The sequence below is a fragment of the Dermacentor albipictus genome, unplaced genomic scaffold (assembly GCF_038994185.2).
Source record: "Dermacentor albipictus isolate Rhodes 1998 colony unplaced genomic scaffold, USDA_Dalb.pri_finalv2 scaffold_74, whole genome shotgun sequence".
Classification (NCBI taxonomy): Eukaryota; Metazoa; Arthropoda; class Arachnida; order Ixodida; family Ixodidae; genus Dermacentor; species Dermacentor albipictus.
In genome coordinates, this window is record NW_027225628.1 from 329,067 (window position 1) to 343,551 (window position 14,485).

At 49.2% G+C, this 14,485-nt stretch overlaps 1 protein-coding gene across 1 annotated transcript; it reads left to right on the top strand.

The window, feature by feature from the left end:
* The first annotated feature begins 12,792 nt into the window (after window positions 1–12,792).
* On the top strand, window positions 12,793–14,158 carry LOC135916365 (uncharacterized). The gene has a single exon (XM_070530274.1). It carries the CDS (start codon window positions 12,813–12,815, stop codon window positions 14,055–14,057), a length of 1,245 nt encoding a protein of 414 aa, XP_070386375.1. The 5' UTR covers window positions 12,793–12,812; the 3' UTR covers window positions 14,058–14,158.
* The last annotated feature ends 327 nt before the right edge of the window (window positions 14,159–14,485 follow it).

Consider the following 14,485-nt stretch of genomic DNA (forward strand, 5'->3'; position numbering starts at 1 on the left):
ACTCAAACAAACATGTGAATCGGGAGCGTTGTCTGCAGAAGTCAGCGAGATTAAGCAAAGTCTCATTGGGCTGGCAGATGGCCTCAAACAGGTCACCGCTAGCGTCGCTTGCCTCAGTGATAACGTTCGCCAAATTCAGGTTGCGCTCGGGGACCCCAACAGGGGCCTCGGAGCTCTCGCAGATCGCATCGACGCCACTGAGGCGCGAATGGCTTCATCCGCCTCCGTCGTACAACCGCTAAGCGTTCCCGCCATACTAAAGGAAGCTACACTTCATTATCCCAGTGCGGCGACAGGAGGACCCATTCTTTGCGCAGGCCTTACTGCCCCGTCAGGTGGTAGTCCGTCAGGTCAGCCATAATGGATAGATCCAAAGAGAGTTTTCGCATTTGGCAATGGAACTGCAGAGGGTATTCTAACAAAAAAGCCCCTCTGCAGCAGTTTTTCAGGTCTTTCTCTGCGAAACCTCAGGTCATTGCTCTCCAAGAAACATTAATCTCCGCAGCCTCGCTCCAGGGATACAGGGCCGTGTCGGGCCGGCCCGGGGGGCGAGGGATTTGCACCTTGATCGATAAACGGCTAACTCATATCACCCACGACCTCAAGCTGGCGAGTGGTAGAATCGAATATGTCATGGTTGAGATCCTGCTCGACGTTCCGCAGCGGAATCAGCGCAGAAACAGCGTGTTCGTCCTCAATGTATATAGCAACCCCAGAGACTCGCGCCAGCAGTTCAAGACCATTCTCAAAAAGGCGACCGACTTGGCCGGCCCTCGACCCTTCGTCGTCGTCGGCGACTTCAACGCACCTTATGGCATCTGGGGTTACGTCTACGACACTACCAAGGGGCGAAACCTGTGGCAAGACGCGAACGAGATGGACCTCACTCTGGTCACTGACAAGGATTTCCCTACCCGCATTGGCAACTCCATCACCCGGGACTCGACACCCGACCTCGCCTTCGTGAGGAACGTCGAGGACGTGGGTTGGGAGAACGCCGCCATGGAGTTTGGCAGCGACCACTACATTCTCGAGACCAACTTCAAGGTGTCTCGGAGTAGGGTTAGGGAATTCACGTTCATAGATTGGGACCATTTTCGCAGGATTCGTGATGAACCCGGGAGAGCCAGGGCACCTGCCACTCTCGAAGAATGGTGTGAAGGCATCCGGACCGACGCTTCCGCGGCCACGAAGAAAGTGGAAACAGATCTCAACGTCGAGCGGATGGACAGCAGACTAGCCCACCTGATCGAGGCCAAAACCGCCATGCTCCGCCGATGGAAGGGTCAAAGGCTCAATCGCAGACTCCGAAAGAAGATTTCGGAGCTCAACAAGGTCATCGAAGACCACTGCAAGGCGCTATGCCAGCAGCAGTGGAACGAGCTCTGCGAATCCATCGACGGACAGATGCGCAACGGCAAATCCTGGGGTATGCTGAAGCACCTTCTGGATGAAAGCGGCTCGAAGTCAAATCAAAGGCATACTTTGGCCCGGGCCCTTCACGAAGCCACCAGGTCTAACACGGTCGATGAACTCGTCGCAAAACTCGTACAGAAGTACCTGCCTGTCCATCGCGACGGAGATCCGTCGACCCAACTCCCGGACTACCGAGGCCCTCCACGACCTGAGCTGGATGAAGACTTCTCCATTGCCGAGGTCAGGCAGGCCATCTTCGCGCTCAACCGCAAGTCTGCGCCGGGTCCGGACGGAGTCACCAACAGAATGTTGAGGAACCTCGACGACACGTCGATTGTCTTTCTGACCGACAAGATAAACGAGTCCTGGAAGAGCGGCATTGTACCTGCAGAATGGAAGACGGCCTGCACGGTGCTCATTCCCAAGCCCGGCAAGGCCCCGAACATCGACAACTTGAGGCCGATTTCTCTGACCTCCTGCGTCGGCAAGGTCATGGAGCGCGTCGTCCTCAACAGGCTTAACGGGTATCTCGAAGACAACGAGGTTTACACCTACAACATGATCGGCTTCCGTGCCGGACTCTCAACGCAGGATGCCATGAAACTAATCAAGCATCAGATTGTGGATGGCCGTTCCAGAGACGTCAAGGCTCTGCTCGGTCTGGATCTCGAGAAGGCTTTCGACAACGTGCTCCACACCTTCATCGTCAAGACCATTTCAGACCTGGGTCTCGGTTCCAGATTCCACAACTACGTCAGCTCTTTTCTAACTGACAGGAAGGCCAAGCTTCGCATTGGAGACTTCCGCTCCGAAGATGTGCCCCTCGGAGGGCGGGGCACTCCTCAGGGCGCCGTCATCTCCCCAACATTGTTTAACATCTGTATGATTGGTCTTTCGGAGAGGTTGGCCCGCGTCGAGGACGTCAAGCACACCATTTACGCCGATGACATCACCATATGGTGCTCCCGCGGCTGCGAGGGCAGAGTCGAAGAAGCCATGCAGGAGGCGATTGACGTGATCGAGGAGTATCTCCGCCCCACCGGACTTCGATGCTCCCCCGCCAAGTCGGAGCTGCTACTTTACAGAAAAGAGAAGGGAGGCAGACCCAAAGATTGGAAACCAGTCTCTGAAAGCAGCATCAGACTTCGCACTTGTGACGGGGGGGTGATACCCAGGGTCGACGTTATTCGGGTCCTGGGCATGTTTGTCGAATTCAACGGCGGAAACGGAACAGCTCTGCGCAGGATTATCGCAAAGACGGAGAACGCTTTCCGCCTAGTACGCAGAATCGCAAACCGGCATCGAGGCATGAAGGAAAGCAATCTTCTCAGGCTGATCAATGCCTTCGTACTCTGCCACCTCACGTACACGATTTCCATGCACAACTGGCTCAGAGCGGAGCGAGACAAGCTCAACGTTCTTATCCGCAAAATAGTCAAGAGGGCTCTCGGGCTACCCATCAGGACCCATACCGAGGATCTCTTGAAGCTGGGGGTACATAACACCGCCGAGGAGATTGCCGAAGCCCAAGAACGCACGCAACTCAGTCGCCTGGCCACCACAGCGGCAGGTAAACGAATCCTCGAAGAGCTGGGTTACCACCCTGCGGAATTCTCGATGGTCAGTACCCCGATCCCTAGGTGCATTCGAGACAAGTTCGTAGTGGCCCCTGTGCCCCGAAACGTCCATCCCGTCCACAACGAGGGCCGACGCAAGGCCAGAGCAGCCGCCATCCTCAAACAGATCAAGCGACACGACATTAGCGCAAGCTTCGTCGACGCTGCGGAGTACAGTAACGGGAAGACCTTTGCCGTCGTTGTGGTCGACTCGAGCGGAAACATTTCCAATAGCGCTTCGATTCGCACTTCAGACCCCGGAATCGCCGAGCAAGTCGCCATCGCCCTCGCCCTGCTAGACGGTCGTGGGTCCGAAATATATAGTGACTCCAAAACGGCAGTTAGGGCTTTTCAAAAGGGTTGCATCGCCAAGGAAGCTCTTCGTCTTCTTAGCGGCTCGAGTCCACATGCTCTCGCAAACCATTCAATTCACTGGTTTCCCGCACACGTAGGATCGGTCGAGGGTGCTCCTCCGAACCTCAATGAGTCTGCCCACGAGGCTGCGCGTGACTTCACCGACCGCGCTTCCTCTATAAGGGGCACTGACTCCCCTCCTATCTACGGTCACAGGGACGCTCCTGCTACTCACAACGAGATTATTAAATATTTCTACATGTCCAGAAGGGTCTTTCCACCCCCTCACCCCAAGTTGAATAGGGCGCAAGCCGTTTCGCTTAGGCTCCTACAGACCAGCACATATCCGTGTCTGTCCGCTCTCCACGAGGCTTACCCCGACGTGTATCGCGACGACGCCTGCCCGTCCTGCGGCCAGGCCTCCACTCTACCTCACATGCTCTGGGAGTGCGGGTGGACATACCCCAAGTTCATCAAGGAGGAGTGGGACTCGCTTCTGCGTAGCCCCGCTCTAGAAAAGCAAATCCTGGCTGTCCGGCGTGCCCGCGACCGGGCCGGTGGGCTAGACCTGCCGGTCCCGACGTGGGACTAGCCGGGTGCGCGACGAGTTCGCGTCCTCGCCGGACCTACAATAAAGTTTATTCACTCACTCACTCACTCAAATCACACGTGAAAATTTCAGAAAAGGTAAATTCGCGGGCTTTCGTTATGATGGGAGAAAAAAATATTGAGTAATAGGTACGAATCTAAATATTGCCGAATAGGGCGTTTCCTAGACCACTCTACAATTTCCTCATTGTAAGTGTGTGTCCCTAGATATATGACTTACTGAATTGATTAGTGAATCTGGATTAATTACTAAACTAAACAAAATGCAAGAAGTTGTGTGATTGCCCCCATAAAGGGGCCGACATAAAATAGTCCGTAATAATAATAATCAATCCATCCACCAAAGGTGTTTATTAAAGTGCCCAGCAACAACCTCGAGGGTATCGATGCTGGTGCAAATTATTATTATTATTATTATTACTCGTTCATTTTTTATTCTACCTGTGTCATCAATTTATGTATTATCGTTTTCGCCATGTGTATCATATTCACATGGCCATGTATATATATATATATATATATATATATATATATATATATATATATATATATATATATATATATATATGTATATATATATATGTATATGTATATATATATATATATATATATATATATATATATATATATATATATATATATATATATATATATATATATATATATATATATATATATATATATATATGGGCACGGTGGCACAGCGTATGCAATGTCGTGGAACCGCCTCCTGTTGCTTAAACAGGTTAGTTATTACAATTATTATGGCTACACCAATGATAATCGCTTTGCTGTTGGTCTGCCATGCCCAGAAGTGATTTTTTCCGGTTTCGCATCTTTATGTCTGTTGCTGTCTGGCGACGTAGAAATGAACCCTGGGCCATAAACGAAGGTGATGTTAAAGGAATTGTGCGATGCCAAAAGGCAATACAATCAGATCTAGAGAGCATGAGCAAGCGACTGAAGGTGGTTGAAAACAGCCTTAAAATATTTAAAGAACAGGCGAGTACAATCGCTCAATTGCCTAAAACAGTAAAACAGTTAAAGAGTACACTTCGGCACCAGCAGGAGAGAGAGAGAGAGAGAGAGAAAAAAAAACATTTATTAGAACCATCGAGGTGGTTGCTCTTGAGGACGAGTGGGTGGTGTCCTCATTCCAGGACTCCACTGACCATGGCTGCTCGACGTACTTGCTGAACGAGAGCTTCTTGTCCCGCCAGGGTATCGCCGGTCAGCTGTACCTCCCACCGCTCAAATTGCGTGCTAGGCGTCTTTAAGTGTTGAGGTTTGCCCCCGCAGCCCCACGAGATGTGGAAGATGTGTAGGGCGTGTGTCGCCGCACCAGGGGCAGATTCCGCGATATGTATGTGGGAACATTTTACTGTATTTGTGTAGGTTAGGAAATGTGTTTGTCTGAATAAGTCGGAGAGCTACGGCGTCTTCAGTGCTGAGCTTTCTGTGAGGCGGATGATAAATCCTGCGGTTGAGTCGCTGGATCTCGAGTCGGCCGCAGTAACTGGATGGCAGGGGCATGAAGGTAAAGGGTGGGGATTGATGAGACGATTGGTTTTGCCCCGCTCGGTTGATTAGCGCTCGAGCTAGGGCGTTTGCCCTCTCGTTCCCTTCCAGACGCGCGTAGCCCGGCGTCCACGTGATGTGATGATATTCTTGCAGCTTCGGGCCTAGAATCTGAGCCGCCAGCAGCGGTGTTCGTCCGTTGGTAAAGTTACGGCAGGCCTGTTGCGAGTCGGTAACGACATGGACTTCCCTGTCTACCCTGTCTTCTTGCTTTATTACCAGTGCCGCGGCTATGGTCTCAGCCGCAGCTGGGGTCTCTGCCCTTACGGAGGCCGCGAGGGTCAAGGAGTTGTCTCTTCCGTTCACGGCGGCTACCGCGAAGAGGCCCCCTACAGGGTACGCCGCCACGCCCACGTACGGTACGTACGGGTCACCCTTGAATTGTCGGCGCCGTCTGTCGACGCGAGCCTTGCGTCGTCCTTCATGGAGTTCATGGCTCATGTGCTTCGGTATCGGGTTCGCCTTGATCTTGCCTCTGACCTCAGGCGGGAGTGATCGTTGCCCATCGAGGGCACGGAGCTCCGTTGCCGTTCCGGTCCGGTGGAGGATGGCTCTGCCCGCCGCCGTCTTCTGCAGTCTGGTCTTTTGCGAAGCCATAACCGCGTCCGACAGCTCAGCGAAGATGTGGATCCCGAGGGCCGCTAACTTCTCGTTTGAGGTGGTGACAGGGATACCCAGGGCCGTTTTGTACGCGCCTCTGATGATGGCATCGACTTGTTCTTGGTCGCGTTTGTTTAGCGAGTGATAGTGATACGGCATGCTATACGTGATTCTGCTGATCACCAGAGCCTGGACGAGGCGAAGCGTGTCCTCTTCTCGCATGCCCTTGCGGCTTCTTGTAATTAGTTTTATATATAATCCGCGAGATCTGGTTGGTGGCAGACCTTAGGGTTTGGATGGTGTGGGAGGCTTTCAGGTTGCTCTAGATCCAAAAACCCACAATCCTAGTCTTATTGCCTTCCGTGATCTTCTGGCCCTCAAGATAGAGGTCGATAGGGCCGGGGGACTTGCAGATTCCTCCTCCACGCACCCGGATCACCTCGGACTTTTCTGGCGCACAACGCATCCCGCTCGCTGCCGCAAATCTCTCGACGGCCGTCGCGGCCTCTTTGAGGGTCGCCTCTTTTCGCGTTAGGGAGCCCTTGGTGGCCCAGAGCGTGATGTCGTCTGCGTATAGGGCGTAACCTAGATCGGGAATCTTCCGCAGCTCTTTGGTCAGCGCTAGCATCGCGACATTGAAGAGAATCGGGGAGATTATAGCCCCTTGCGGTGTTCCTTTGTTCGGCACGTCGATCGTATCCGATCGAGTCTGGCCTATTCCGATGGTTGCCGTCCGGCCCGTCAAGAACGATTTAAGGTAATTAAAGATGCGCTCCCCGCAGCTGATGTCGTTCAGTCCCTTGAGAATGGCTTCGTGAGAGATGTTATCGAAGGCCCCTTTTAGGTCGAGTGCGAGCAGATGTTCTCCTCCCTTCGGGATTCCCTTAAGAACTTCTTCCCTTAGGATTAGGAACGCATCTTGCGCAGAAAGTCCCGGCCTGAAGCCAAGCATGGACAGCCCTGAGGACAGAAGTAGGCGGAATAACCTGGTGGTATTTGGAATAGCAGAAGGCGAGCGGGAATCCTTAGCTGACCTTGAAGCGAAAGTGTTAGTAGGTGTATTCGAAGAAAAACTTGGCATCAACTTGAGTACCGTGGAATGAATACAACGGATAGGGAAAAAAAAAAAAAACGCCCGGCCTCGACCTGTAATTCTCAGGTTGTATGACTATAGGGAAAAAGCTAAAATTTACAAGCAATGCAGAAAGCTGAAGGGCAGTGGCGTCTCCATTTCTGATGACTTTTCAAAAGAAACGCTGGCAAAGTGTAAAATGCTCTGGGATTCGGCGAAACAAGAAAGGGAGGACGGCATCGCGTGCGCTTGAATTACGACAAACTACACGTGGACTCTGACGTGTACACGTGGGATCAATCAAAGCGCAGCCGTGTGAAGGTTCCGTATCCTAACAGACGCCCTACTGCTGGTAGGGGTGACTGACGGAACAAAGAATATGATTCGAATGCCTTCCGCTTGATCAATCTGAACGCTAGAAGTTTAGTAAATAAAATTGGAGACTTAGAATATATCCTGGCTAATTGCGATCCCCATGTGCTTACAATAACCGAAACGTGGCTGCGGCCCGAAATACAAGACCAAGAGCTCGTACCACCTAATTACAAAATCATACGAAGAGACCGCGATGCTCGTGGGGGCGGAGTTGCTATTGTATTCAAGGCCGATATTGACTGTGTGCAAATTACTGGCATTCCAACACATGAAAGCATCTGGTGTGAAATTAAGCTAGATAAAACAAAGATAATTCTTGGAACTGTTTATAGACCGCCTAAATCGCCCATTACCCGCCGTGGTTGCTCAGTGGCTATGGTGTTGGGCTGCTGAGCACGAGGTCGCGGGATCGAATCCCGGCCACGGCGGCCGCATTTCGATGGGGCCGAAATGCGAAAACACCCGTGTGCTTAGATTTAGGTGCACGTTAAAGAACCCCAGGTGGTCAAAATTTCCGGAGTCCTCCACTACGGCGTGCCTCATAATCAGAAAGTGGTTTTGGCACGTAAAACCCCAAATATTAAAAAAAAAATCGCCCATTTCCTATCTTGAAGATATGGAGCTTTACTTAGAAAGCTTTAAGAAGCGCAGCTGTCGCATAATCATTGCTGGGGATTTCAACTTTCCAGGGATTGATTGGTCCACGCTTAGCGTTAAGCCTCGCGAAGATGCCCGTTGTGAACTACTTCTAGAAATAGCTTTCAGTAAGGATTTACAGCAGGTAGTTCATGAGTGTACACGCGTAGTTGGGAAATCAAAATCTATATTAGACTTGGTGTTCCTAGACGGGCGATTTGAAGACTACGACGTATCGGTTGAAACCGGCCTCTTGGATCATAAGCTAGTTTATGTGGAGATAAAGTCTACCGCTGTATACCTGAAGGCTGGTAGTACGCATGTTCTGTGCTTCGATAGAGCCGATGACACAAGCATTATTGATCATCTTTCGCTGTGTTTTGATGAATTCACTTCGACGGATGACGTGAATGCGACGTGGATTGCGTTTAAAGATATTGTTTTTCACTGCGTAAACAGATTTGTGCCAACTCGGAAGAAGAAAATAAATAAACAGATCTCGTGGATAACCCGCGAAATTATACATTTAAAGCCGTAATTTGAGCTTGAGAGACAGAAGTAAAAAAAAAAGTTCATAATAAAATTTCGGCGCTAAGCTCTATATTGCGCACAAATATGGCTGCTGCTAAAACAAATTACTATGACGTGACATTAACTAATTTTATGAAGCACGATCCGCACCGTTTTTGGCGTCATTTGTCGCATAATAACGAAGGTCCAAGTGTCATTGTCGCTAATGGCGAACTTGTGTCGGACAACTCGCGTATGGCAGTATGCGTTAATGATTTTTTTCTATCTGTCTTTACTGACATTTCTGCGGATGGTCTTTCTCCCCCCTCTCTAGAATCCCCGTACACATCACCAATGCCTAATATTCAGGTTTCACATGAAGGCATTGTAGCTCTTTTGCTTAAAATTAACGATAAGAAATCTGTAGGTCCAGACGGCATACCAAATGCCTTTCTGCGCAGATATGCGGAATGGGTAGCTCACTATCTAGAGATCATTTTTAATTCTTCGCTGAAACAAAAACGGGTCCCAGATGACTGGCTAGTCGCAAAAGTGGTTCCGGTTGTTAAGAATGAGAAGAATGAGAATGAAAGACTGAGAAGGAAGGTTACTTGAAGCATATTTCACACCATATAGCAAACAGAAATGTTCTGCAAAGGCATCAGCAGTGTTCGAGACAACATCACTATTTTCATGAAGAAGACGTACATTTTTGGCACTCTTTTTAGAAGAGAGGGCCCACAAAGCTCCAGAAATATATTGAATTATGTGTCACGCTGGCTTCAACACAATCAATGTGGTCAAAGTGATGATTCTAATAATAATAATAATAATAATAATAATAATAATAATAATAATAATAATAATAGTCTTAGTGGTAACATGGCACACTAGACTAAAAAGAAGGCTGATGCCTGTATGTTAGAGCATCTCATAACCAGCCATCTAGAGCAGGAATTTGCAGGATGCAGAAGACACTTCCTTCCCCTCCACGTGCACACACACTTGCTCAATAACACAGAATAACACAGCACGGCACACACGCACACATTCGACAGGTGCACAACACACAGGAGTGGCAATTCAGTCTGGTTCCAAGGAAGGAGAATCCAAATCGCCACGGGGGTGGAGAGAAAGCTCTGCATGCCAGATATACTCATGGAGTTGTGGTGTCGGGCCATAGAGGCGCGATGAGGGCTCAGGCTGTGCTGACCATTTGTTCAGACGAACTGAAGAAAGATTAGTGCTGTCCAGAGAGTCGTCAAGCACCTTGCAGTATAGACTAGTGCGATGTAGCGTTGGTATTGCAGGGTGTGCTACTTGAGGGGTTTGAGGCAATCCTCGAAGGCTGGCATGAGCTTGTGACAACCGAAAAGATGGGAGTGAAGGGTGCGTATTGTCCGGCGCTGAACAAGCTTAAGTTTGTTAGCGTCGCGAATTTGGTACGGGAACTATACTGATCAGCAGTACTCAAGTCGTGACAGAACGATAGAAGTGTAGAGTGCTCGGAAAACCTTAGGTCATGAGGGAAGGGAGACGCGGGACACAAACCCAAGAATGGGCCGGTGCTTACATACAGCGCTGGTGACAGTTGAGAGAAGAGCTAAATGTTACACCCAGAATGGGAAGGGCCCGAACAGTCTTTATAGAGGTGCCTCCAAGGAAGAAGGTTGGACGTGCAGCAGTTTCGTTGTGGCTGATACGCATGGCAGCACCTTTTACGGTGCTACTACAAAGTTTGATATTGTAGGCCCAGTCGTTCACCTTTACAGAATGTATTTATTGTAAGCACATATGCTGTGCATCGGCATATTGTTGTTGTGGAAGTGTTAACGTGTTAATTAAACACATTATGCGCAGATGCATTAGTAACTTGGTTTTGAGTAGATCTTTGTCCTGACTGCAATTTATAGTATCGCAGCAAGAAACATTTTAGTAGAAGCTGAAGGGATTCCAGCAGTGTAAGCATACCGACTGCACAAAACACTGATGACACTTTTTCACCTTCCTCACAGTGCACTCACACCATCTACACTTTCCATAAGCAAAAAGTGAGATAAAAAATCAATTACAGTTTCATTGACTCAGTACTTGCTGCTTCTGAAGCGGGCATCGAAGCAATCGTGGTATACACTGCTACATGCATAGGTCTTGCACGATGCAGGTCCTGCTATGCACTGCACACAGGTCACACGTTGCAAACAGATAATTTCTTTTTGCACTGCTCAACTATAAGGACACACCGACTCAAACATGACTGCGTTGTCACGTATCCCAGTTGAAAATGACAACAGAGGTTGTGTTCAGTACTACAGAAATTTTTGTTGTACAGCAGGATTTTTCTGTAGTAACTACAGATTCCTGATGGAGCGACAGACTTTTCTGATGTACAACAGACATTTGTTGTTGCTACTACAGAAGTACAGTCTGTTGTATGTGTGTTGTTACAACAGAAAGCTGAAGCTCTACAACAGATTTTTGTAGTACTACAGAAAAATTTGTCATCACTACAGGCACCCTGTTGTCCCAACAGAAATGTTCCTGAAGTAACCCGAAGAACTTCTGTAGTGCTACAGAGAGCTGTTGAAATACTACAGAAACCTATTGCGGCAACAGGCCCCCAATTGTCACAACAGAAGTGTTCCTGAAGTAATGCGACCAACTTCTGTTGTACTACAGAAAAATGTTGTTGTACGACAGAAACCTATCATTGCAACAGGCCCCCAGTTGTCATAACAGAAGTGTTCCTGAAGTAATGGACAGACTTATGTTGTACTACAGAGAACTGTTCCACAACAGAAACCTATCGCCGCAGCATGTACCCAATGATGACAACAGAAGTGCACTGAAATTGTGTGATGCGGCAAGCTTCTGTAGTGCCCGGTTGAAAAAGACAAAAGGAATTCCTGTCGCAACTACAGAAATTCTGTTGTACGACAGAAGTTGTTGACATTTCTTAATTGGGAGACATTTCTGACGTTACGACAGAAATTCTGATTTCGCAACAGAAGCATTCTGTCGCGACAACAAGAGTTCTGAAGTCGGAACAACAGCTTTATATCTTGACAGAGACTCCGACGTTACGACACCAATTCTGACGTCGCAGCAGAAACATTCGGTCGCGACGGCCAAGAGTTCCGAAGTCGCAACAGAAGCGCTTTCCGTCGCGATCCTTTAAAATTGTATGTTTTCGCATCGGTGGTGTACACTGTACTTTTCTCTTGCGCGGTATTCAATCGCGCTTCTCTGAAGCCGGCAATGCTGATGGCACCGACACCGGTATTAAAGTCGACGTGGCGAATAGTTATAATTGTGCCGTGACGACGCGGCACCAGCAACGCCCTACCGGCCTCCTCAAAATCGGCCGCTCATCAAAATCACACCATCTGCGGGAATGGCTGTGTATCCGTTTTTTTTTTTGTAAGATGTGGCACACAGGCCTGTGGACTTACATGTGCTGTTACACTGACACATTAGTTAATTTCCCAGGAATATTTCACAAGCTTATGCGAAGCGGAAAAGAAGATTTGGGTTGTTCCACAAAGTTGCGTGAAAAGCTGTCTCGCTCGGGTCTCATTAATCTGGTACAGTGCTGCCGTGAGAAGCCAGTATGCTGTCAGAAAGAACTCTCATCCACGAATGTTTATGTAGCTATTTTGCATTGAACACACGAATTATATGAGCGCTCAAAAGTGTAAAGAACGAAAGACAACTGTCGAAACTAGCAGTAATAACCCTAAAAGTCAACGTTGTCTATTTCTGAATTCCTTATTTAATATGGATATCGTACATCAAAATCGATGTTCTAGCACTGCACGATGTACCTGTCGATGGTACGAACACACTTGCTCTTCTAGAGATGTGGCACTTGACGCGGTGGAGTGATAGCGGATCTTGGCTCTCAAAATGGAAATGTAAACATCAGCGCATCAGCACGTCGTACCATTCACATGGCCAAAACGTACACTCGAAACGTGCACTCGAAAAGCATGTCAGGGGTGGTGCAGAGGAAGAAGAAGACGGCGTTCCGAACGGTCGCTTTTTTCATGTTCTCCGCTCCAAAGGATTTATCGGCCCCTGGCCGAGGTGCTGCTCAGGCTTCAGCCAGCAGCAATGACTACCGTGTTGTGATACCTCGTCTTCCTACCGGTAAGCTGGTTGTGGACTCCGTTTTCCTGCATGCTGACTTAAGTGGTCGACCGTACAGAGCCCAAGACTTCCGAGACGCCCTTCGGAACGTTATTGACCTGAAGGAAATAAGTTCCATCGGTCAATTTCAGATGTCACACGTGTGGATGGTGACGTGCAAATCATCAATTACAAAATCAAAGCTAGTCACGTGCGGAGAATTATCCGTAAAAGGTAGACGCTGCCTCGTTATTGACCCCGAGCCCACAGAGGTGAAAATGAAGCTTTTATGGCTTCCTGAGCGTTTGGCAGACGATTACATTCGAGAAGCGCTCCAGGCTTACGGGAAAGTGAAGTCTATATCAGCAGAAAGCTGGAGAGTATCGGAAATGGAGCAAATGCGTAACCTAAATCGTGACGTGGTGTTGACTCTTGCCGATGGAGTCGGCGTGGGAGACGTTCCACATCTGCTACACGTTTGTGGAGTGCAGAGCCTTGTATTGATTCCAGGCCGGCCCCCACTTTGTCTCCGCTGTAACAAGGTTGGGCACATACGTCGAAACTGCAGAACCCCACGTTGTGAAGCCTGCCGACGCTTTGGCCACACAGATGAAGAATGTGTTGTGACATACGCCGACAAGCTACGACACAGGACAAGGCCTCCAGAAGAAAGCCTGCAGGAACACATAATGGATGTTACTGAGGTTCTCGACGCAACGGGAGACGTTCCCTCTTCCGCGAATACCAGCTGTGCCAGTAAAGCCCCTCTACATGTTGAAGACAATGACATCGCAGAACCGCCCGTGGAAAAGGAAAGTAGCGAAGAGAAAGAAGTGCCCGCTACTACGCAGACAGTTCCCGTCCAGCCAGCGAATGAGACAGCCGCTGATGACTCATCTGCTACACCGAAGCACGTCAACACGTGCGCTATGCTGTCAGAAGAGAGACGAAGTAGCGCGGATACGTCAATTCCGAAGCGCCGTGCGACTACCAGATCAGAATCAAGCACGGACAGCGAGACGGCCAGTACCACAAGGAAAGCACGTCACCGCAAAACATCGACACACTCAGGACAGTGCCGGCGATCAAGGTCCAGGAGGCCTGGTGAGGGTTCGGAGGGAGCCTCACCGTTACCCTCTAAGACCGACCGCATAGAGAATTAGGTCTAAATAGTTGGTATTCACCATGGCCCTGTCCCAGCAACTTCTCTTCGCAACTTTGAACGTGAGAGGCCTTAGGTCTTTGCAGAAACAGGCGCAGCTTCGCCGGCTTTTGTCTAGGAAGCGGCTCGACTTCATCGCCGTGCAGGAGACGAAGATTGAGAGCGATGACGAGACAGAAAGGGCTTTGCGACCTTTTCTGTCTGAATATAACGTCTGCGTTTCCCACGCTCTTGGTTTATCCGCGGGCTGTTTCCTGTTTCTGAAAAAGAGCCTACTTTGTTCAGCACTTAGTTACCATGTAGACGCTGAAGGCCGATATATATGCTGTGATTTTGTGTTGCAGGGTGTGCCATGGCGATTAGTCAACGTCTATGCATTTAATGACGCTGCAAAACGAATTGTCTTATTTGATACTGTGCGTAGTCTAA

What these genes read in the sequence shown, in the direction of transcription:
- LOC135916365 (XM_070530274.1), top strand. Translation starts at nt 12,813, where the DNA reads ATGTTCTCCGCTCCAAAGGATTTATCGGCCCCTGGCCGAGGTGCTGCT.